The following is a 26,212-nucleotide window of genomic DNA, read 5'->3' as shown; positions in this document are numbered from 1 at the left end:
CGAAATTAATTCTGTTTGCCAAACTTTTTTTTTTCTTTTTTTACCGCGACACGTTTACCGACATGGGCATTTTCACATCTCTTTGCATAGTAAATGGCCCGTTACTCAACCTTGCAACAACAACAACAACAACAAAAATAGTGAGAGTATAGCCTACATTCATGCATTCATCACACGAAATGTGCTTGAACTATGGCACAGGCAAGATTTAAGTGGTTCGGGAACAGGACAGTTGTTTGTGTTAAATGCAATGTGTGAGGTGGAGGTGTGACGACCCTGTATGCCCCCTCCTGGTGCTAGCTAGCCAGTGCGCGGGCAAGGCTGGTGCCAGGTGGGTTAATTGCAATCATTGAGTGCACCTGGGCGGTGCCTTGCTTAAAAGGTGGAGCTCTGCTCTAGCACAGTAGGCACTCCTAGGCCGTGTGTGCGAACACACGGCCGGTCTCTCTCCTTACTCCTACTCTCTGTTCTGTCTGTCTCCCCCTTTTATTCTATGTGCCTTCATTCTCCACTCATTGACATGCATTGCATTCATTTACTCAGTCCATGCCATACTGCACCAACACTATTTTGATCATACCCTAGACAATTGAAGTTTGAACTTGTAAATAAAAGATTACTATTTACAGGTCAAAATAGTAATCTTTTATTTACAAGTTCAAACTTCAATTGTCTAGGGTATGATCAAAATAGTGAGAGGAGAGAGGCCTAGGAGTGCCCACTGAGCTAGAGCAGAGCTCCACCTTTTAAGCAAGGCACCGCCCAGGTGCACTGAATGGTTGCAATTAACCCACCTGGCACCAGCCTTGCCCGTGCACTGGCTAGCTAGCACCAGGAGGGGGCCGACAGGGTCGTCACACCTCCACCCATAAAAAGAGATTTGGTGTGTAGACAAATCTCAAAAGAAAACAAAACAAACAAAACACATCACTTCAATCTAATATCCAGGGCTATAAAAAGGATGAATTAGGACAAGCTACACCTTCCCAGCGACTATGGCGACAACCTAGGACTCAAACTGAGCTCCACCCAGTAAAGGTTCCCCAACAAAACCTACGGTCACTAAGTTAATCATGCCTTCCCTTCGGCATGGTTAGGGAAACGTCACAGGCACCCCTGGCCTGGACTGCACCATACGCTCTATGAACAAACCAATTGAAACTACAGAGCGCTGGGCCATACATTCGTACACCATGTAATCACTTCAAAGGAGCATTTATGTCAAGATAACATCCAGTTTACATTTAATCAGTGACATTATGGAGCTGTCCAGCAGATGATCATGCTCTAAGCACTGAACACCACTCACCTGGTCCAATTTACAACACTCCACCTCCAGATCAAGCTTATTGGAATCTTCCACCACACTTATTCTCCAGCTGTGACTTATCAGGTTTGGCAGCAGAATCCTCTACAGCCATTTTAACGATCAACCTGATCAACACTCAACACAAGCCACAAGCCAATCAACCAATCAACCCAGGTGCTATGCTACCTATCCCCCAATAGGTGCTAACACAATTCAGCTGCGGTCATTAGGTTAATTACCCAAAATCAAACGAGGCACACCAGACACAGTAATGTCTAGCCACAAACTCCTCCCCATATGTTTCAAATTCAGTAAACTAACATACCAATCAACTATGCCATATCCCTTCAACAACATAGCACACGTGGTAGTTTACTCGAAGCCAAATCACCTGTTCTCATTAACAGCCAATTACCTTCACCTGCATGCAGCAGAACTAAGTAATTAACTTGCGTCTTCCACCAATTAGGCCAAATTTCACCAGCCAACGCGTTCGCTTGTGCAGCCCAAATTACTGAAGCTACACAGAAAGTTAAAGAAGAGAGCTTATTCCCACCATCACAAAAATGACAGTAACAGCAAACGCCACACTCTACACTGCACCACAAAGAACAAATTTACACACCCGTCCGCAGGTTAAGCCAAATATACTTCCCTCACATTCAAGCAAACTCTTCCGTTGGTTGTCACAGATTACCTGCGTTGTCTCTTGGTGTCCTCAACATCACAGAAAACTAACTGTCCTAGCTAGTCTTCCAGGGCTTGCCGGCCTCGGGGCGACTGGTTAACGCATGAACTCGTTGCAATACTTGATTGCACGAAGCGTGCCCCCGACAGAAGTACGAGACTCCCGACCAGGATTACCCCTAAAAACAAAAAAAGCAAAACAACAAACAGTGCTTCGTTGGAAGGGTGTGACCCCAGCTGAAACACTCTTCCTAAATCACCAGAGACAACGCTATACCACAACCAACAAAAGAAGCTCACCTGAATGTAGGTCAGTCTATGGTCTCGTTTCACCACCTGCACCAAATCTCGGACGAGGCCCCAATTTATGTTACGACCTGGCTCGTGACAAAAGCCGCAACATAAAAATGGAGACAACACAAAGATTTACAGGTCAAAATAGTAATCTTTTATTTACAAGTTCAAACTTCAATTGTCTAGGGTATGATCAAAATAGTGTTGGTGCAGTATGGCATGGACTGAGTAAATGAATGCAATGCATGTCAATGAGTGGAGAATGAAGGCACATAGAATAAAAGGGGGAGACAGACAGAACCAAAGAGGCTTGAGACAAGAGGGCTTACTCATGTCATAACAGCGTAGTAGGAAATGATGGCGAGGGGAGTACGGAAATGTTATTCACTGTGGAACAGGTCATAGGACAGCGTGAATGTCTGTCAGCTGTCCTTAATTACCCCCAGCAATTACTGCTGACCAACAGCTGCCGTTAATTGGCCACAAATTATCCATCATGGTGTCGCCCCCACTGACCATGTGCAAGGGAGTACGAAAATTGTATCCATCGCACCCACTGACCAATGACCATGCGCAAGGGAGTTAATTTTCCATCCACTCGTGTCCTCAGGCAACGCCCCCGTACTACACCGTGGCCAATGCATTTCCCCCCAAGAGATTGTTCTTCTCTGTCGAATTTCTTTGGACAGAACACAGAGTAGAGTAAGGAGAGAGACCGGCCGTGTGTTCGCACACACGGCCTAAGAGTGCCTACTGTGCTAGAGCAGAGCTCCACCTTTTAAGCAAGGCACCACCCAGGTGCACTCAATGATTGCAATTAACCCACCTGGCACCAGCCTTGCCCGCGCACTGGCTAGCTAGCACCAGGAGGGGGCATACAGGGTCGTCACAGAGGTGTTTGGTGTTTGAAATGTCGGGCTCTCAATATGTGTGCCTCACAGTCACAACACTCTCAGAGATTAATGTTTACAGCATGCAGACACTGTTCATATCTGGTAGCCTACTAAAGCGAGAGGTGGAGAGGAGAAGCGACTGGAGGAAAGTCTGAAGGCTGTGGTGATGTGCATATATCCAACCCAACTTTGACAATGTGGTATTTTCTTTATCGCCCTATAAGAATCTCACATTATCACAGCATGTTAACGCAGATAACCGGCCACCAATAAATAAAACCTAAAATATTGAAAAATAAAATGATACAAACATATAGTTTTATACTGAAAGTATATCAAGGAGGGTCTGTAATATTGAGCCAAAGTGTTTGAAAGCTGGAAAAACGGCATGATGACGTCCGTTCAGCTATGAAAATATCGGCAGCCGTTATGGGAGAGAGATGGCCGGGCGTTGACTATTTATCCCCCAGTCCAGCCCTGCAGAGATCGGTCTTTGGCAAAATCCCAGTATTGACTGATTGAAAGGTTTTGGCAGAACGCTGATTGACAGACAGACACATGCTCCTTCATGCTGATACACTAAAAGCTTTACTGGGCCGCTGACAGCTTTGACTGGGCCCAGGAGAAAGTTATTTAAAAGGGCCCTCACCCAATACATAGAATTTAATGAGGATCCAATTCTGGGCCCCCTCTCTCTCTGGGCCTGGGCCCAACTGACTTATATGCCCTCCCCCCCCTTTGTCGGCTTCCCTGACTGATTGCAAAGGTTTTGGCAGGACGCTGATTGACAGACACACGCTCCTCCTTGCTGGCAGACTAAAAGCTTTATTGGGCTTTCATAAGAACATGTCGCCTATGTGATCAATGTGCACCCAGGAAACCTCAGTTTGATGCAATGCCGATCATAATGTATTATAGTGTCCTACATGTCTGTTTTGGGAGTCAGAATGCAACAGCATGCAACTTAAAAACAATACAGTTGAAGAATCTCTAACCCACCCCCACCCCTCTCTCTTAGTGTGTTCAGGCCGACTGAGAACCGTGCTGGAGCCCGTTCCTGCAGCTAATCGTGAACCGGCTGTCGTGTTCACGCCACAGATATTTGCGTTTGCGAACCACAAAATACGAGGTTTTTCTCCGCGAACCGTGGTGACAGCGTCACCGTCAGCAGGTTCATCCGGGTAACACAGTCACACGCGGAAAAAGTTCAGAGCCCGGTATGAACACAGGGGGTTCGCAGATAAGCACTTTAGTGCCAAACGTAACTGGTGCGGGCACCGGCTCCGGCTCCCTGAAAGCCCTTTTGTGAACGTGCATGTGTGTGCAAAGCCGGGGTGCACATTAAAGTGATCGGGAGTTTTCCCGGCCCAAACCATCGACGTGGCCCACGGCGACAACTAATTTTAACTTTTTTTTGGGTCACTTTTTGTGTCTTATTCTTGCATTAATATCAATTAAGTTGCAACCACCAGCGGCATCATAGTGGATTAAATAGGTCCAGAGCCCCTTTCTAGAAAATCTGTTGTTCTACTACCATGTAAGCAGCATAATTCCCCCCGAGCCCTCCCACGTGTTTCAGATGGTTTGGCCCAAGGCTCGTCTTTTTAAATCACACTGGCGCGAAACAGAGCGTCAGTCATGGAAAGCAGAAAGAGGCTGGGCGGAACGGAGAGGGCTAAAATAAAAAAAGAAAGAAGGTGGCAGCCAAATGTGCCAAATTAACTGACATCTTCTCAAGACAAGCTGGTAGGTTACTGAAAGAGATATAGATAATTGGCCTGCTTGTGAATTTTATCATATAACGTGGCGAGCCTTTGCAACTGTCACAACTGCAATTACTGTGAACTTTTAAAAATGTCACAATGTAGGCTATAGGATTATCTATGCTTTAAAGTGCATTCCTATTTCTGTAGAAGAACCGAAAACTTGTTGCTTTACATGCCAATTAACCATTTTGATGAACAGATTGCCAAACGTTTCATCACGCTTTATTTGTAGCCTACCACAAGCGTGCACAGGTTAACGCAATAGACATATTAGACCCTAGCCTATGCAAATAGGCTATAACGTGGAGATGTTTTGCAATGTCAAATCAACTGTGAACTTACTGTCAGCTTTTAAAATGTCACAATGTAGGCTTCATGGCCTATGCTATGGTTTAGAAGTGTATTCCTATTTTCATAGAAGAACCAAAACTTGTTGCTTTACATTAGGCTACATTCCTTTTGATGAAGAGAGTTGCCAAACGTTTCATCGCGCATTACCTTGCATTACCACCGGCGCGCACTATCAGTTATTAACACAATAGATATATTAAACAGGGGCTATTACATTTGTAGGTTAATAGGCTATTTGTTATTAAATGCACGTCAAACATGCTGTTTAAATCATTTCTAAGTGCTGTATACCAATATTGCTCTTGGTTCGCGCGCACGGGGACAGTTTAGTTGTCTTTCTAAAAATTAATTACTGGAGAGTTTGCACGTTCTATCCACGGAATCAGCATCATGAAAGCCCTTAGCGAATGACCATTCACTGCCCCCCTTCACGCCCGCGGGAATCTATTCTATTTTCAAGTTGCAATGCCACAAATACATGCAGACACGTTCGCCTACATCCCATGCTTGCAGTGTATATCCTCAAGGAACGGAATCCTTACATTTGTCGTTTTTGATAGACAGTTACAAAGTCGCCATCATGCTTTAGCTCCTCTGCAACTGTAGCCAATTTTGTCTCGCTGTTATAGCGTGCAGCATTTCCACAGGTGCGCAAACATCAACTCAATATGAAATGTCTTCTTTAGCTTATGGAATGATTTTTAGCATCAGTGCAGCAGGCCAGATGATCTATATGAGGGCAGGAGTATTGAAGGGCCAGGTAGAGGAAGAGAGTTAGTCAAAATAGATGTTTATGATGGCCTATAAAATATGGCATAGTCTACAGAAGAAAACCATGATATGTGTAGATTAAATCGTGTAGATGATTTAACAAAGCCATAATTAAATAAGTAAACCAATAAGTGAATGAAAGGATAGGCTGTATGCAGAATGCAGTAGGCATGGAGCCCAGGACCACAGTGGAAACGGGTAGCAGGATTTTAGATGAACTAATGGCTGAAAATGCATCAAAATAAGACCAAATGAAATAGGCAACCAATCAATAATTGTCTATGAAGCCTACATTACTTCTTAATTGTTAATTAAAATCGGTAGGCCTACATTTAATTTAATTGTTAAATTTAATAATAGGCCTAGGCTATAGGGAAGTCAGATGCTAAGAGGGAGGCGTGCATTTTGTCCTCCGTATCAGAGTGGCCTGAATTTGAATTAAATTCCCGGACTGAGAAAAGGGTCCACTCCGGGCCTGTGTGCATGTGCATGTGCATGTGCATGTGCATATGCTTGTGCTTGTGTGTGTTAAATGCCAATGATGTCATGAATAAAAGCATAATAATGTCATGAATAAAAGCAGATCATACTGTATTAGTGCCCTACATGGCTGTTTTGGGAGTCAGGATGCAGCATGCAACTTAAAAACAATACAGTTGAAGTCAAATTGGGAAATAAGGTTAACTAACAGGAAAATGAAGAATATATCCAATCCCCCCTCTCTGTGTGTGTGTGTGTGTGTGTGTGTGTGTGTGTGTGTGTGTGTGTGTGTGTGTGTGTGTGTGTGTGTGGGCGTGTGTGTGTGTGTGTGTGTGGGCGTGTGTGTGTGTGGGCGTGTGTGTGTATGTGTGTGTGTGTGTGTGGGCGTGTGTGTGTGTGTGTGTGTGTGTGCATGTGCATGTGCATGAGCTTGTGTGTGTAAAATGTCAATGATGTTATGAATAACTAGAATGCATTCTCGCAGAAAATGCTGGAAGCGGGCTTGCCTTTTGGGTCAGAGCTGAGCAGTTGTATATTTAATATCTATACATAGATCAGTGCCTTGCTTAGGCTTAAAACCAAACAGCTATTGTAAAAACAAAGCTAAAACTGTTGGGGAAAATCCATTCACCCAATCAGAAGTGAAGTGCCAAAAAAAAATTCGCCCATCTTCAATTCAGCCATCTTGAAAGTGGCCTCCAAAATCTAATCAGTTCAGGTACCTACCCTAGAACATTAATACACAGAATCTGGGACAAATCCATTCCCCCGGTCAGAACTTACGGGCCAAACCAAAATTCGGCCATCTTGAATTCAGCCATCTTGAAAGTGTTGGCCTCCAAAATATTATCAATTCATGTACCTACCCTAGAGCATTATCACGCCGAATTTAGGACTAATCCATCCATCCTGTCAGAAGTTGTGGGCCAAACAAAAATTCAGCCATCTTGAATTCAGCAATGTTGAAAATGGCCTCCAAAGTCCAAATAGTTCATGTACCTACCCTAGAGCATTATCACATCGAATCTGGGACAAATCCATCCATCCGGTCAGTTATGGGCTAAAGAAAAAAATCAGCCATCTTGAATTCAGCCATCTTGAAAGTGTTGGAGCTCCGGGTTTCGGGGATATGGGGCACCTAAGTCACGCCCTTCTACTTCCGATACATGGGGCAGGAGCTCGCAAAATTTTGAATGCGAGTCAATGGAGCAAGTCAAGCTAAATCCTCATCCCGTTTGGCATGTGCTCTGGATTTCACATATGATGACAGTGAATTTGAAAGGTTTGGATTTGCGTCGTAAGACCACTCATTTTCGGCACGCAAGAAACGTTATTTTAGCTTTTGTGCAAAACTGTGTTGGAGACTACACTTGCGCCTCGCATATCTGACGTGAACCGAGGCACAGCCAACCCTACCGCTGCACCGTGGCTTAAGTGGCTGCACGTCGGACATGCGACGTCTGTTGTGTAGTCCAAATAATTACATATTTTTGCACATTCACAACTCAAAAATCGCTTGCCAAGTGAAGTCAACAAGCACACCATTGGTTGTTATTAATTCTGAGGCACAGCATATGTGTGATCCACGGGGAAATGCGAGGTGGGTCGGAAAATAGCTTTGATCAGTCTATTACAGCCCAGTCAAAAGTTTTTCCGTTGCCAGCCCCAGAAGCCGCCCGGAAGGGGTGGAGACTTAGGTGCCCCATACTAAATAACATACATGCTATTTTAACTTGGCAAAGGTACACTGTATATAATTGAATCTGAAAATCAGTTTGGGTCAGAGTGGGATTCACACTCACAACCTCCATACCTTCAAACCAACACCTTAACCACTGAACCAAGCAGCTGGCTGTTATGAGCATTCTAAGCAAGACAATCTATGCGTTTACATGAGACACTTAAGTCCGATTTAACTCACTTTAAATCTTAATTCCACTATAAAAATATCATGTAAACACTTACCGAACAGGATTTAAGTTTATTCTGATTTAAACTTAAGTCCGATTAAAGTGGGTGGTTTAATCCTCTTTTAAATCCGATTAAACACGTTCCTCTGTCATGTAATCTTTTATTCGGAATTACAATAAATCCAGTCGTTCCACGCATGCTCGTTGACCACATGATGGCGCCAAGAGACCGTGCTCTTTGCCAGTGAGAAAAACATGGCGGCACTTCCTGTTAATTTTCACATGAAAGTTTTGCTTAATTTAAAGTCCCTAAGCGACTATAAATGTTGTGGCTTCCATATATTGATGTAAAAGTGCCACACGAAGTAATGAAGCACAACAAAGTTACTCCACATTACTATTTGACCACTCGTTTTTCTATGCTAACAGGGTAGCTAATGTAGCATTGTAAATGATCCAGGGAGAAAGGGGGAAATGTTGTGATTTCAGTCCGCCTGAGGCAACGATTTTCGTGGGGAAGATGACCTGCATCTTGGTGGCATTGGACCACGCCCACGCTCAGCACGTGCGTCCTCAGTCCAATCGCAATGCTTTATTTTCCCCAGACGTTTAATCGCATTTAAGTGAAAGTGCCATGTGTACACATCGCAAAATAACTCTTAATCCGATCTATTTAAATCGCATTTATTAAATCGGACTTAAAAACATCATGTACACGTAGCAAATAGGTTGTAATAAGTTTAAATCTGAATAAACTTAATTCCGGTTCGGTAAGTGTTTACATGTGTTTTTAGAGCGGAATTAAGTTTTAATCAGATTTAAAGTGTGTTAAATCAGATTTAACCCTTATGTTGTGTTCGGGTCATTTTTGACCCGTTTTCAAGTTTTAGTGTGAAAAAAACACACTTTACTTTATTTTCTTGGAATAAGGCTTCATCTAATCCTCAGTCACAATCATTTCAACACAAAAAAATATGTTTTATCATTTTAGTAAATGTTAAAGGTCCAAAAAAAAAAAGTTACATCTGTGGTGTTCGGGGGTCAAAATTGACCCGGTATAGATTTTTGGTTGTTGTATGCATTTCTGAAAAGCTGTTGCCTTCCCTTTGTCTTCAGTTTGGTGATTTATGGTGAGGAAAATATATTTCTTGCCTAAACTTTTTTTTCGCCAGCTTTTTGATATTACAAATCCAATATGGCCGCCGGACAGTCCCATACACTACAATATGTCATATCTCCTGTTGTGAAAGGAGTACAGATGTATTTCTGGTGTCTACTCATATGTTTTCATAGTCAGGGAATCCATTTCTGCATTAGAGATTTTTTGCACATTTGTTTGCAAACTACATTTTTGCACATCATTTTTTCCAAAAAACGTATCAAAAATTCATAATGGCACCCAAACCTGTAGAACTGGTCTTATACTTTCCATAAAGTTGATGTGGCAATGACATAATGGTCCATGTTCATGGCATAGGGGATTCAGATGAATAGTGTGACTTTTTTCATGTTCATTAAGGTGTTCATTTCCAATACCTTTGCATTAGATTGGCGGAATAGCTGTGACTGTGACAGAATTGTTATTTTGTATATTTACCACACTAAAATCATATAAATATTGAAAAACACCAAGTCGACATATTTAAACATTAATTTTATGCACTGAAAAACTAATTTAGTTGACATTTGGTCTTTATCCTGCTACCACAAATGTCAGTATTGATGATATTTTTTAATATTAGAGAAAAACTAATAAAATAAATTTGGGGGTTGTTGTACTCTCATATCAGCTGTAATACATGGACAACATAATCACTAATTGTATCAATTTGGGAGGTATGAATTTATGCAGATTTTGATAGTTTTGGTCATCAAAAACGATTTGCATAATGTAAGATAAAAGATCTTTAAAGTCAAGAAGATGAATACATCAAGTAATATTTCCATGGATATGAATACATACCAAGTTAGCCATGAGATGAAAAACAATATTTGATGATAACTAGTGTTTTTAGGTATTTTATAGCTGAGTTTTGTTATCACAGGTCAAAAATGACCCGAACACCACAGGTGTATGCAGCTTATGAACACAACACAAGGGTTAAATGTCTCATGTAAACATAAGGAATATGACATTGCCTAGAAGTGCTGTACAGTAGGGTTCTAGAATCCTACACAGGTGGTCATTAAGAATGGAATGTTCAGAAACTGACAGTTAGGAATGGAACCCTTAATTGGCAACACCTGTTCTGATTCCGTCTTTGGCAGTTAATATGGTGATGCCAAAGCAGACTGCTAAATCATTAGAGTTTATATTTTTTAACTCGCTGTTGTTAAAAAAGTAAAAATAATTGGCACATGGCCTTTTCAACGGTTGGCGTCCTATCCCAGATCTCTCTAACAAAGTTTGAACCAAGTTTATAGGTTAAATGGTTCCGTCAAAAAATTGACCTCTTGAGGCAGATGCGCCGACCTCAAAATACAGAAACTTGAAAATGGATAGGACACTGCCATTGGGTTTTTCACATCGCTGTCGTTTAAAAAGTAATCGGAGTTGGGACAAGGCCTTTTTTATCATTTGGCGTCATATTCCAGAGCTCTCTATCAAAGTTTCAACCAAACTTCTAGGTGAAAGTGTTGATGCTTTATGAACGAAAAAGCTGGTGTCTCGAGTGTTGGAACCTTCCACCTGAGCATTCCACCATTGTTTTCTATGGGGACCCAAACTGGCACAAAATCGACAAAAAAAAAAAAAAAAAAACTGACAAGAGACACGGACTCTCTATAGCAGAACAAATCATCTCCAAGCCGAGTCGGTCGTTTCAGTGTTTGAACGGTGTCTCTATCTCAAAAGGCCAAGGAGGAGATACTTTTTCAATTTTTACAGACCTGCACAAGAAACAAGCAAGCAAGCAAGTAACAGGACTTAGAGATTACTGTAAGTGGGACTTGCTATAGCAATCCCACTTATTAATAATAATAATAATAATAATAATAATAAACACGACGTAGAGATTACTAGAAGTGGGACTTGCTATTCAAGGCCGCTTAATACTACCACTACTAATAATAAACGTGACTTAGAGATGACTAGAAGCGAGACTTCCTATGCAAGCCCGCTTAATAATGTCGATGAATAAACAGCATGTGTTGAAAGATGGGTTGGGTTGGGTTGGGTTTGGCCATTCAGGAGATCGCAAAAGATTTCTGTGCATAGTGTGTGTGTGTGTGCGTGTGTGTGTGGGTCACCTTGACAAATGGGAACGCTGGCCCCGGGGCAAACGGCTCGTTTTCGTGCTCCACTTGAAATCGCAGATACTCTTCGATTCCCATCTGGTCAAACACCTTTTGCTCTTTCTCTGTGCGGAAGAGCACCCGGGATGAGACAGCAATAGTCACTGCATTCTCTGGTTTGGGCTGAGGGGTGAGGGGTGGGGAATTAAGTATAGAATGACAATGGGAAAATAACATTACAAAACATAACTTTGACTAAACCGCCACTTAAAAAATGTAACACATTCATAGAAATCTACTGTATATCTATTGTCTGTACTATAATCTACTGCATAATCTAATTCTAATAGGATATAGTCACTGCATTCTCTGGTTTGGGCTGAGGGGTTGGGAATTAAGTAACAACGGGGAAATAACGTTACAAAACATTGCTTTGTTTTGTTATGTACGGGTGAAAATGACAACACCGCCACTCAAAAATGCAACACATTCATAGAAATCTACTGTATATCTATTATCTGTACTATAATCTACTACATAATCTTAATCTAATATGATGAGTATGAGTATTTTAGTCATATTGAGAGCTGGTGTTGTTTGGAAGTGGTATATACATAAAAAAAACACAATAATGTGACAGCAAATTGTCCACACTGTTGGCCTGGGTAAAAATTGCTGCACCACAAGGTTCCTCATTCCTCATTCAGGCCACGGGGGACATCGTGTTGAGGATATAAATCCAGAGGGTTTCCCGCTGTAAAAGTTTTTTGTCCCGGTCACCTCCCCTTAATGAGCTATTAACTTTCTCCATACCAATGTATCTCAATGCGCTCACTGTGTGGGGTCGTTTTTCCAACAGAGGCTAGACCACAGGGGCACCGGATGAGGTATACGACATGTGTGGTGCTACAAGTGATGGCACCCCGTATGGATATGTTTTCCTCCGTGTGTGGATGGTTGAAATATTTGCACCTGTGCATGTATGAGCATTGTGCACAGTTACCGCACCTGTAATTGCCATCTGGCATACTCATGAACGGCGTGACGTTTTCCATGTGCGTTACGCCCATTTATGGGGGAAAACAACTCATACAAGTCAATTGGTAATGTTGGGGTTCGATAAACGAAAGATACGGACCTGTAGACAAGCGTTGTTCACGCGCAACATGCCGAAAACGTGTTGTGTTGCCGGCTGTTCAAATAATATAGCCAAACAGCCGTGGCTGAAGCATGGAATCTGTTCATTTAGGTTAGCCGATGTAGCATGTAAGTCAATGAGACATTCGGTTTGTTTTCACCCATAAAGGGGCGTAACGCAAATTTAAGAGCAAAGTACCCGGATGGCCGTTCATGAGTATAGGAGGGAGAGTGGGTGTGAGATGGGGGCGCATGTCGCTTTTTTAACAAAGTGTCCCTTAGATTTGGTGGGCGTTTGAAGACCACTCGTGGTTTTTCCGGGAAAGCTTTTTGAGCGCTGGGTCCGACTCGATGATGTGCCAGGTAAGGGTTAACGTTCGGCGAGAAGGTCGCTACCGTGAAATAGCAGCACGACAGAGAGAATCTTTAGACCCCAACGCAGAGCGGAGATTTGAGTCTCTTTGTCGGGTCAGAGTGCAACTTTTCGTAGAACGCAGAGTCTGTTAGTTGCCTTTTAATTAGCATTTCATAATCAGCAGCATTTTGTAAAATAATCGCGCCGCCCTTATCCGCAGGGCGCACAATAATATTGTTGTCCCTGCCCAAATCCTGTAACGCTGCCCTCTCTTCTTTCGCCAAGTTGTTGTAAACTTTGTATTCTTTCTTCTTTTTGAGAAGACACTGAACATCATTCTCCACCAAACGACAGCATGTGTCGAGGGATGCATTGCGGTTTCTTGGTGGGATAAAGCTAGACTTTTTCTTGAAAGTGGTCGTGGGAGTGTGCGTGATGAGAGGGGAGGAGGAGGGGGGCGGTGCTTCTGTTGGTGCGACAACTTTAGGCGCGCTTTCACACCTGTGTGAAGTTGGCACCCCATATGTTGAAAATCTGATTAAAAGCATTTTGGTTCGATTGTGCATCGTTTGTGCACGATTGTGCAGGCAAAATGAGCGTTTGTGCACAAACCCTCTTTAAGATATTTACATTTTAAGAGGTTGGTGACCTTAGGTCACTCAGCACCCCATTAACCTCCAAATGACTCAAAAATGGTTGGAATCGTTTGTGCTTCGTTTGTGCACGTTTGTGCATGTTTGTGCAGGCAAAACTAATGTTTGTGCACAAACCGTTTTTATGTTATTTAACTTTTAATTTTTCAAAAGTAGGTCACTCAGCACCCCGTCAACCTCCAGACTGATCCTCCATTGAGGCAGTCGGTTCATATGCAAAATAGGGAGGCGGAGCACTCGGAGGGTCACAGGCAGCCTCAAAATGAATGGCAGTGACCCTCTTCACACTTCACACTTCAAAAAAGTGGGACAAACAGATGACCACGAGCACTTGTAGAATCCACAGCCCCCCCCATTTTCTAGTCATTTAACTTTTAATTTTGTGAAAGTCACTCAGCACCCCGATTTTCTTGTGTACAATATGTCATCCTTAATGATTATATGGATTATGGATTTTCTACTTTTTTGTACTATTGCCATGTTTCTTTATGGATGCTATAAATAGAAATGATCTGAGCAGGAAAACAAACAGCACTTTATCTGAAGAATATATAAGACAAAATGTCTGGCAACTATGAAGTGTTGAATCATTTATTTGGACAAACGGCACAACAACGTGTGAACATGTGAAACCAACAATAAAACTGGCAGAACTGATCACACTCTAACGGGCCTGGTATAAACAAGGCAGACTAGAAAATGAAACATTTTGTCTGGCAGAGCAAGATTCAAAACAGCAGGCTGTGGGTTGCTCCAAACCATTCAAGCTGCCTCTGCATGTTATGACCAACAAAAGCAGCAGTAATTCAAACGTGTGGAGGACGGATTTGTGACGAACCTCAAATGGGAATATATGCCCTCAAAATTTCCCTCATTCAGGGCAGTTTTTATTAGTTTTTTAAGTAGTCTTGTTGAACAAAATCAATCTTTGGTATAGATGACAACATGCGGTAGGATGACAGACTTGTAACAGGCCATTGTAAATTTTTTGGCAAGGTCATCATATTACTCCCATCTACATGAGGATCGCCGACAGAGGGCCACATAATGCCCAACCATTTTTGAGTTATTTGGAGGTTGACGGGGTGCTGAGTGACCTACTTTCACAAAATTAAAAGTTAAATAACTAAAAAATGGGGGGGGGGGGACTGTGGATTCTACAAGTGCTCGTGGTCATCTGGATGTACCTATGTTTGCCCCACTTTTTTGTCATTTCCCTGAATTCACGAGGTAGGCTGTGAACTTTGAAGGAAGTTTCCCCAGACTCGTTCACTGCCATTCATTTTGAGGCTGCCTGTGACCCTCCGAGTTCACTGCCATTCATTTTGAGGCTGCCTGTGACCCTCCGAGTGCTCTGCCTCCCTATTTTGCATATTAACCGACTGCCTCAATGGAGGATCAGTCTGGAGGTTGACGGGGTGCTGAGTGACCTACTTTTGAAAAATTAAAAGTTAAATAGCATAAAAACGATTTGTGCACAAACGTTAATTTTGCCTGCACAAACGTGCACAAACGATGCACAAACGATTCCAACCATTTTGAAGTAATTTGGATGTTAATGGGGTGCTGAGTGACCTACTTTCAAAAAATTAAAAGTTAAATAACATAAAAACGGTTTGTGCACAAACATTAGTTTTGCCTGCACAAACGTGCACAGACGAAGCACAAACGATTCCAACCAATTTTGAGTCATTTGGAGGTTAATGGGGTGCTGAGTGAAGGTCACCAACCTCTTAAAATGTAAATATCTTAAAGAGGGTTTGTGCACAAACGCTCATTTTGCCTGCACAATCGTGCACAAACGATGCACAATCGAACCAAAATGCTTTTAATCAGATTTTCAACATATGGGGTGCCAACTTCACACAGGTTGCTTTCACTGATGTTTGATTTATCAGGATTGAAAAATTCTCTCAGTCTCAGGTTACGAAAAAAACTTCTGAAAATCAATGGTAATTTCAAAGTCATTAGCGTATGTTGTTAGGACAAAAGACAGTCCCTTGCTTAATGCTGACTCGCATGTGTTGCTTAATGTCTTTGTAGAGAGATTAATTACCGCGTCCTGTTGTTCAGTGCATTGGAGGTTGCAGCGCGTGTTCTTTCGTAGCCCCCTCCGGCACCGTTTGTGCTTGGCAAGACTGTTGACCATCTCTGAGGTTTCGGTGGTCTGTGTGGGGCATGTCCTAAAAAAGATGTTCCACGTTCCTTTCTTTCTTCGGGCGGCCCGTATTCTGGGCCTCTGGTTTGCCATCTCTCCATAAGTAAACTTTGTTTTGTTTGTAGTCATTCATGCCTCTCGTGAATTTCGTTTTCTTCTGGGTAACAATGTCACTTGTCCACTTCGTTCGGTGTCTTTCCAGATCCTTCTTTATCCCTGTAAACTTCTTTTTTGATAACTCCTTCAGTTTCATCTCAGCTTGTTTGTACTCCTCCCGTATAGCTTGTACTTGCTTGGAGAGTTCGCTAATGGCGAGAGCCATGAGGTCAAACGAGCACTTGTTCAAAATCTCACACCAGCGTTTGCAAAAGTCAGGATCGTTCTCCAGCCCCAGTGCAGGCGCTTTCTGTAGTCTGAGGCCTCGGGGAATAATCTTCTGCCTGAGATAATCACTCAGTGTCACAGCATGGAAGTGTTGTCGGATCTCTCTTTCCTGAATGTCGTAGAGTTTGTGCGTAAACGCATCTGCATCTTTTAAGTCTGGTGTGTACTTTATGTTGAAGAGGGATTCCTTCAGCATTATGCGGTTGTAGTCCTCTTCACTGAATTCGAGAGTGCCGCTCAGGCTAGCTGAGATTGTTGCGTCGTTCATTTCCATGAGATTTCCCAGTGACGGAGCCAAAAGGGAGTGCTATACTAAAAAGTCCATAGAATCTTCAAAAAGTAAGAGTATGCACATACCACCTCTCTGAGGCCAGGTGTAGGACAATGGGGCACCTAAGTCTCCGCCCCTTCCGGGCGGCTCGTGGGGCTGGGAATGCAAAAACTTTTGACTGGGCTGTAGGCCTAATGGACTGATCAAAGCTATTTTCCGATCCTCCTCGCATTTCCCCGTCGATCACACATGTGCTGTGCCTCAGAATTAATAACAACCAATGGTGTGCTTGTTGACTTCACTTGGCAAGCGATTTTTGAGTTGTGCGTGTGCAAAAATATGTAATTATTTGGACTACACAACAGACGTCGCATGTCCGACGTGCAGCCACTTAAGGGGTCTTACACACCAAAGCGGTAAAGCGTCGCGGAACGGCCGCGTTTTTTACCGGCGTCGGTGAAAATACATTGAAACATATCTGTCCTTACACACCAACTGGCGGTAGTCGAGCGTCAGCGGCGCGGGAGCCGGCTCCGTGCCGCGCTGCATTTGGAAAATAGATCTCGAGTGTATTTTTCACGCCGGCGACCGGCGGTGTCTCATTCAAATGAATGGCAAAGTATCATGCTAGCTTTGGCTGTGGGGAGGGTTTTGAATAGGACTGGCCGCGCACGGCGACGCTGTCAGTGTGAAAGGCAGAGAAAAACACGCCGGCCAAAACTAAGCAGAAAGACCGCGTCCGTCCCGGGACCGTTCCGTTCCGCCTTGGTATGTTTTGGCCCTAAGCCGCAGCGCAGCGGTAGAGTTGGCTGTGCCTCGGTTCACGTCAGATATGCGAGGCGCACGTGTAGTCTCTAACACAGTTTTGCACAAAAGCTAAAATAACGTTTCTTGCGTGTCGAAAATGAATGATCTTACGACGCAAATCCAAACCTTTCAAATTCACTGTCATCATATGTGAAATCTGGAGCACATGGCAAACGTGAGAAGGATTTAGCTTGACTCGTTCCATTAACTCTCATTCAAAATTTTCAGAGCTCCAGCCCCACGGATCGGAAGTAGAAGGGCGTGACTTAGGTGCCCCATGGCGCGTCTGATAGTAGAAAAGAGTATCAGTATCTATGTAGGCTACCCATGTCTTGCCTTTGTCTAGAGGGTGGAGTCTAATGATGTACCCCATCCACCTGACCTGCAGTCACCGGAACAGAGACAATTTAAAATGACACCCTCTACCCACAATCACATGCCTGATGAAGGTCGAAACGTTGTATGACCCGAATACATTTTCAAAGCGGAGCCACAGTCTGTGAACATCTACTCTTTTCTACTATCAGACGCACCTTTGTCCTGCACCTGGCCTCAGAGAGGTAGGATGTGCATACTCTTACTTTTCTGAAAATAACATTACAAAACATTGCTTTAATTAGTTAAAGGGCAACTGCAGTATTTTCAGCATTAAGGATGGAATGACAATGGGAAAATAGCATTACATACATTGCTTTGTTTTGTTAAGTTCCAGTTCACTTTAAACGGTGGTCTGTCATAGATTGGTTCTGTGTACGCTGATGTGTCAGTGGGTTTGTGTGAGGTCATGCGTCAGAACTAGGGGTGGGCAAACATGAAAATCTTTAATCGCATTAACTCAATGACTTTCTGTGATTAATCGTGATTAATCGCATAGCGCGCGAAACCCAAAAATAATAATAATAAATAATAAATTAATAAAAATATTTTATAAATTAATAAAATAAAAGAATTAATAATAATTTGCATATGTACTGTGTAGATAACCTATGTAGGTCTAATATAATATTCCACAATGGAAATGTAGACTATTTGCCAACCTATCAGTCTAAATTATATAGGCCTAGTAGGCTATATGCCTATCTAATGTAGGCCTACTAATGAAACAAATGATTGCATACAATATTACACTAGGGCTGAAATTGATATATTAGAAATTAGAAACTCAAATTAGGATGGATTACATGGGCCTACAAGAAGGAAAAAAACATTGTCACTTAAAAAAAACAGGCAACAACAGGCAGGCGTGCGTCTGTGAGATATGTCCCGCCTTCTCTCACTGTCAAAGACTCCCACCTTCTCTCTTATCTGTCGCTATTATATTTAAGGTGTTTCAGCGACTAGAAACTAATTGACTGTCTGTTGGCATTGACAGCAATTACATCTTTCAAAACAATAACGTTGACATCAGGGCTGTAGTGGTCAAATTAGAGGTGGGTAAACTATGAATTTTTTGATCAGACAGACCGTGACGCAACGCAACGCAACGCAACGCAACGCAACGCGACACAGCACAAAGCAACGCAAGGTGTCGCGTATCTGTATTGCTGTCCTGGCCATATTCCATGACGTTATCAGTTAAAGTCATATTAAATCAATGACAGTCAACAAATGTGTTTGTAGTTTGTAGTGTGTTTCAACAGTAAAGAAAAGTATGTGTAGAGTAAGAACTATCTACAGTAGATATGGTGTGTGTGTGTGTGTGTGTGTGTGTGTGTGTGTGTGTGTGTGTGTGTGTGTGTGTGTGTGTGTGTGTGTGTGTGTGTGTGTGTGTGTCTCCTCTCGCACTACCTGTTTCTTCATCTCCTATTTCAGGGGTGCCCAACCTTTTTTTAACCGAGATCTACTTTTGAAGTTGATGGTCGGCCGTGATCTACCAAGTCAAATCTAAGGATGTCAGTAGGAGTGCGCGGTATGGACGGTATACTATCGTGCAAGGTATTTTTTCCCCCAAGGTATGGATTTTGTCCATACCGCTCTACCGCCATAAGCCATTGCGTCCTGCAGATGGCAGTAATAGACAACGTTTTGAACATCCACCGACTGTCTCTCGTAGTAGCAAAAGAATATGTGGTTGTAGAACAGAAGCACAATTTCATTTAAGCTTTAAGTGTAAAATGTATAGTTAGTGTAGTGAACTATTTTTAAACTATTTTTGAACAGTTTTAAACTGTATTTGATTTCGATTCTGGTCTCCACAATTTAATGTACAGTGGTGTGTGAAAAGCAAGTTAGCAAGCTAACAACCCAAGTCATTCATGTCAATGCTGGTGTCTGACAACAGAAATGTGCTAAATCTATGTGCTACTGGTTGCTTTACATTTGCGCCAGCCTTGCTGTATGTTACTGTGTCCAGGTGAGATAATATCATTCACGATATCTGGCTGGGTGTTAGTAACTTAGATAACTGTTCACTGTTTAAAATGTGATTTAGCGATTTCGCTAACGTTTGCACGCTAACCGCTGCTGCCAGAGATAGCTGCCATTTCTACTCTCTCTGGCTGCTGCAGTGATAGCTGCCATTTAAATGCATTAGTTCTACAATGCATTGCCAGCTGCCTCATGTGAAAGTTCGTTTTTTAAAAACTTTAACAATAACAGCTGAACCATTTAGGCTTGGCATAATCACAGATGCAAGCACACATTTCCAAATTACCCCCAGCAACTCCAGAAATAGAAAAAAAGGTCAATGAACGATTTATTGGATAAAATCCATGTTCAGTTTGACACCCCTCCCTTCCCTAGTTGTTAACCCCTTCTAGACTTGGTGAAATTGACAGTGTTGTAGCCTATTGCATTGCATTGCATTGCAAAATGCATTTTACATAGTTTTTGTTTGTTTTTGTTTTGTTTGAACACATAGGCCCTATTTCTAAAATATGATGAAGCATTATCAAATGTCTTCAGTGGTACAAATAAAAAAGGGTTCAGAAATTCACCATTTGTTATGGGTAAATATTAGGCTAGTTAAGTTCAATCTACTATGAGAGAGCAACATGATCTCCAAAAATTCTGTGCTCCTGGACACGGATGTTAAGGGCACAAAATCTGTGTCCAAGAGCACGGATTTTGCCAAAATTCCGTGCTCCTGGACACGGAATTGTTTTCCGTGCTCCTGGACACGGAATTGTTTTCCGTGATGGACACAGAGAAGTGCTCTCTCTATAGGCTAATCCCACAGCTCTATGTTTCCACAGTCTTGTGTTTTCTCAGGATTTTTCTAATTTCAAATATTTTTTCTAAAAAAAAACATTTCTTACTGAGAGGTTAGGGTTAGGGATTGTTTTGATCTGGGCACAGCTAGTTTTCTTTCATTCATTATATGATTTCAATTGCCTAGCAACCAACTGGAAAAGATATTTCTCAAAAATATGTCTTTAATGACATGTTAAGGTTAGGGAACGTTTTGGTCAGGGCACAACTTAAATTGCTATAGCATTATTTTGTTAGAATTAGCATTTGGTATGTATTTTCTAATGATAGAGTTACACGGTGCTGTGGTAATAGCCTATAGAAAGCACTTCCGTGTCCAGGAGCACGGAAAACAATTCCGTGTCCAGGAGCACGGAATTCTGGCAAAATCCGTGCTCCTGGACACGGATTTTGTGTCCTTAACATCCGTGTCCAGGAGCACAGAATTTTTGGAGATCAGGAGAGAGAGAGAGAGAGAGAGAGAGAGAGAGAGAGAGAGAGAGAGAGAGAGAGAGAGAGAGAGAGAGAGAGAGAGAGAACTCATTGGATTGGTTAACACCCCTGTTAAGAGTGAGGTTTTTTTTCAGCTCTCTGGGACAGTAGCACAGCAAAGGCTTTCTATTGTGAGTTTGGCCAATCGTTTTTTCCACAACTGGAGCAAGAAACAGCACAAATTGAAGTGAATTCTATATGTCAACTACTAACATTTTCTTTACACGCCGCACGCGATGTAAACGCAGTTAGCGATGATGCATGCGATTAGAGATTTGGACAAAGATCCTCGCATCTCGTCATAACGCATCGTTGCGCACATGTTCTGTTACTCACCCGATGTTACATGTTTGCACACATGAACCAATGACAATACCCCCACTGTCACTGCCTAATGCTTTCCCCTCATTCTGTGTTACCCTGGGACTAATTATCTAACCAATAGGCCTACAGTACCAGCAGCTTGCTACATAGCCTACTGTTGAAAGACAGTAGGCCTATTTTTCCCTTCACATTACACGTCTCGCGATCGACTGCCTTGTTATAGGCTAAAATTACACTGGTGGCATTGCTAGCTTTCGTGAGAATGACAAGCGGTGGGTGACGAGTGCAATACAAGGATAGCATGACTACGCATTAGCTAATGTGAAAGCTCGTTCTGTCATTGCCATAATTCGTCAAGTCAAGCACATTTAACGACTCATGTAAATTGATCTCTGTCAGTCTTACTTCATACTTGAGGCCTTTTGCTGGCATCTGCGAAAGTGGAAGCACTGGATGGTCTCTTCAAATATATCCTAATAGGCCTACTAATATCCATGATGATTAACTTTGAACAGTTAGGCAGACAGGCAACTACACAACGTGAATGTGTTTACATATTCCCTGGATCCTTATTGGTTCTCTCCGCCGCAGCCGAAAGGCACTGATTGGAAGGTCACATACCCGAATACAGAGCAGATGAAAATGATTCCTACTAAAGCGTTAAGTATGTTCAACAATATTTTTTAAATGACGCCAAATTTATTTTGGATTAATCCAATGGCAGATCACAAGGCGTAGGGAACTTTGACGTGCGTAATTGCCATTAAGAGCTGCGTAAACGCTATTTAGAGGTGGGTAAACGCTATTTCCTAAATCCCAGAGGTGCGTAAACGGCGTTTACCCTCCACTTCAGCCCTGGTTGACATGACTGACACTATCTTAAATGCTCCTGAGGTTGCCGATGTCGCGAAATTATAGCCTACCATGCAGCCTGCAATGCACGCGCAGCGCCATGTAGAAACCAAAACGTTGCGTGAGGAATGTAATATCTCGCGGTCCGCTTTTTGTTCAGGGTTTTAGTAAGTCCGCGTGGCGTTATTGACAGCTGATAGGCGGCCAGCATAACAGTAGACTACCTCTTCATGCTGACCATACAATAGACTAACCTTGCGAGCTGCTAAGGCGAGACACATGCTGCTCAAGAGTTGCGCGAGGAGGACTGTAGAACTGTGTACCGAAAATGTCCATTCAGAAGTTGACGTCCTTCTGTAGGCTATGCCTGTTTTGTTTTGCCTACTTTTCTAGACATTCTTCTTCTCTGTCAGCAGTCACTGGAAGCAGCAACAAGCGCGCTGACACTTTCAAAATAAAAGCCACGAACAACGGTCATAAAAGGGAAAAAAAAAAACCTGCAGCGTTATAGCGTCAACAAAATTGTCGGGCGATATTGACCTCAATAGTTAACGCACCGTTAACGCGTTAACGTTGCCCAGCCCTAGTCAGAACATGATATGAAGGGCCTCATCCTGGTAATTAGCGCCAGGCCTCAGAAAGTGTTAATCTGGCCCTGAGTGTTGGCCTACTATATGCACTGTATCATCTGTACTATAATCTACTTCATAATCTCAATTTAACTTGATATATACCCTATATTAGTCATATTGATAGCTGGTGTTTTTCACAATCAAAGCTGGTACATACATACAAACTAACGTGATGAGACAGCAATAGTCACTGTGGGGTGAGGTTTATTAAGTGTAGAATGACAATGGGAAAAATAGCATTACAAAGTATTGCTTTGTTTTGCTACGTGTGAAAATTACTACACCTCCACTCAAAAATTCACCACATTACTGTATATCTATTATCCAGTATCTGTACTATAATCCACTGCATAATCTTAATCTAATATGATATATTTCAATCATATTGATAGCTGGTGTTATTTGGAAGTGGTTTAGGCTCATACGTGAAAATAGAACACAATAATGTGACAGCAAGCCGTCCACTCCACACTGTTTGCCTGGGTAAAAATCGCTGGCACCACAAGGGTGCTGGACCACGTTTCTCGAAAGTGTTGTTGCTAAGAAGTTAGCAACTTACTAGGTTTCCAATGGGAAATTGTATTGCAATCAAGTAAAGTGGTCACTATGTTGTCGAGAAAAGCACCCCTGGTCTTACCATTCTCTCCATCTAATTCAATTCATGCTGAGGGTCTGGGAGTGATGGGAGGTGTGAACTCACTGATATTTGGAAATACGCATCTTGTTTAACCCTATTGCTAACATTTGTTAACTCACTGGTTGCCAGTCATTTTCATAATAGAGTAACTCAGATTGCTCAACTTTTTCAGCATTTTGGCCGTTTTTTCGAGGCTGTGTCCTATGTGTACTATGTCTGCTATGGCTGTGTTCTATGTCTATGTGAACACCACCCCTATCAAAACACAGATTAGACTCTCATCTGTCATCAGAAAAAAATGTTTGTCTCTACCCCTTTCCATTCTTTCATAATCAGCTGTTGAACACAAGTGGAACTCGCCAAAAAGCTGACTTCTCGCCTAAAAGCTGAGAAAACGTCATTCGAAGTAGAACGTTACTGTTGCCGTTGGTGTGCGGGTGCAGAGTGGACTCTGAAATTAATTTCTAACATGTAATCGTCTAGCTTTATGCTTTTCCTTATTGGAGCCAGCATCGCATGGGAGTGTCTGTGAAGGGGGGCAGGCAACACCCAGCCTGCAGGAGCAGTGATGGCAGCAGCAGGCAGTGTCTTACTGTCTGCAGATGGATGATTACGGTCATCATGTTTCTAATGCTATGTGATCGTGTCTGATATTGTTCAATGCATTTTCCTCTGATTAAGTACTGATCACATATTCAAAATAATTTCACGAGCCGATTGGATAGTGATGCTAGTCTGTCGCTAACTGCAAGCTTTCCAATTGACCCGTTCAGAATCGACGTCCTCATGAATGCGTGCGCATCGTTGACTCAAACACATCAGATATGTTTTAAGGGTACTCCACTCTTCTGGGTGGTACTGCACTCTAGGGCCGCCAACGGCGGATTGCAGACTCCGTTCAGAAAGAATTGGCTGCGCTCTCTCGACAGCAGGCACTAGTAGCGCGTTCAGGCCAACTGAGAACCGTGGTGGAGCCCGTTCCCGCACCTAATCTTGAACCGACTGTCGTGTTCACGACGCAGATATTTGCGTTCGCGAACCAACTTTCCAATGCGAACAGCAAAATACTAGGTTTTCCTCCGCGAACCGTGACGCAGCGTGGTCGTCAGCAGGTTCATCCGGGTAACACAGTCACGTGCGGAAAAAGTTCAGAGCCCGGTATGAACACGGGGGGTTCGCAGATAAGCACTTTAGTGCCGAACGTAACTGGTGCGGGCACCAGCTCCGGCTCCGTTCTGGTCGGCCTGAAAGCCCTATTTGTGAACTGCAGGCATGGGGAAAATAGGGAGTGAAACTGACGAAACAAGAACAGACAGTGCAGACACTAAATAGAGGAAAACTGCGTGTACGTTGATGAAAAAAATTGAGATTCCAAAAAGTACACTTGTTATGCTATTTTGAGAGGGAAGAGAAGCATAGGAAATGTTTGGTGTTACAAGACATTAAACTACTGACTGGACTGATGACATCATCAGGAATGCCCGCGTCTGTCGTGCCCACTGCATATCTGATGTTAGCGTGACCATCCGTTATCTTATTTCAGAGAAAACCCCTGTCGAGTTTCTGTACAAGTGAACGGTGCTTGGTCGATTCTGGGCTAATGATGCGCCCGCAGCCAAATTATGTCATATCTGTCTACAAACTCTAAAGGGGTCAATTAGATGTGAATGAATCTCACTAGTAGGCTACTACTCTGATCAAATAATCTGCTTACCCCCTATCTTTTTGATGATACAGTAAGCTGGTCATACCGTATAGATCTATAAAAAAGTAACTGTAGAATGATTTTTTAAATAGTTGGATAACTTAGGGTGACCATATTATATATATATTTATCCGGACAGCCCCGCCCCTTAGCTTTTCAACCTCGTGTCCTCGCGCTGTACCCACGGCTTGACTCTCCGCCTCCGAGGAGAAAACAATCAAGTTGGTACTAAACAGTAGGAGGAGATCAGGACATAGCGCTTCCATCTTACCTTCAGACTAACTCAGGCTGTCAACAATGGTTTTAGTTGTTAAACAAGATGTTTTAGGAGGGATTTGCACATTTCATTACACCTACATCCTGACATATCCTAGTCATCAGTAGACGTACCACTAACCAAACGTTGTATCAGAGACGGTAGAGGTTACGATAGAGAATCCTTCCGTTGTAGTCTATCATTTTATGGACATTTTTACATGTATATTGGATAGCCGTGCATGTGTATAATATATTCAATTTCTTTGCTTTACTTTACTTTAAGTCAGGAGTGTGTTTATATCAGCTGTGTTTTAAAACGAGATGCAACCGCCTCTCCTACAGACGCTTGAGTAACTAGAAAGAACATGAGCTCAGAATACAGACAGAGTGTAAGGGTCCCAACCTGCTAGCCCCTTGCTAATTCCTCCTTGGAAGCCTTGTGCTGTTGATTTCATGCTTTCACTTTTTGTTGGACTGTTGATACAAAGCCAAAATATTTTTGTTGGACTTTTCATGCATAGCTAAGAAGATTTTTTTGTTGGACTTTTCATGCATTGCTAAGACTTTTTTTGTTGGAATTTTGATGCACCATTGACTGGCCTTTTTGTTGAAGATTTTTTCCCTGGTGCTTAAATGTTGGACTTTGCGTTTTTGCCCTGTCAA

At 42.6% G+C, this 26,212-nt stretch overlaps 1 protein-coding gene across 2 annotated transcripts in view; it reads right to left on the bottom strand.

Moving 5' to 3' along the window:
* Nucleotides 1–26,212, bottom strand: part of nt5c1aa (5'-nucleotidase, cytosolic IAa) — a 78,135-nt gene that overhangs the window by 37,236 nt on the left and 14,687 nt on the right. The window contains exons 1-2 of one of the 2 annotated variants that reach the window (XM_063185124.1): nucleotides 21,871–22,064; nucleotides 11,711–11,878 (exon numbers count right to left, since the gene is read on the bottom strand). In XM_063185124.1, the coding sequence (XP_063041194.1) occupies nucleotides 11,711–11,878; nucleotides 21,871–21,897 (195 nt within the window). In that variant the 5' untranslated portion in view covers nucleotides 21,898–22,064. Of the gene's footprint in view, nucleotides 1–11,710; nucleotides 11,879–21,870; nucleotides 22,065–26,212 lie in introns of those variants that run through there. The other variant, XM_063185123.1, reaches the window with a different exon arrangement.

Source organism: Engraulis encrasicolus, chromosome 20, assembly GCF_034702125.1.
Source record: "Engraulis encrasicolus isolate BLACKSEA-1 chromosome 20, IST_EnEncr_1.0, whole genome shotgun sequence".
Lineage (NCBI taxonomy): Eukaryota > Metazoa > Chordata > Actinopteri > Clupeiformes > Engraulidae > Engraulis > Engraulis encrasicolus.
The sequence above is the reverse complement of the archived record's forward strand: the minus strand, read 5'-3'. Positions and strand labels throughout refer to the sequence as shown.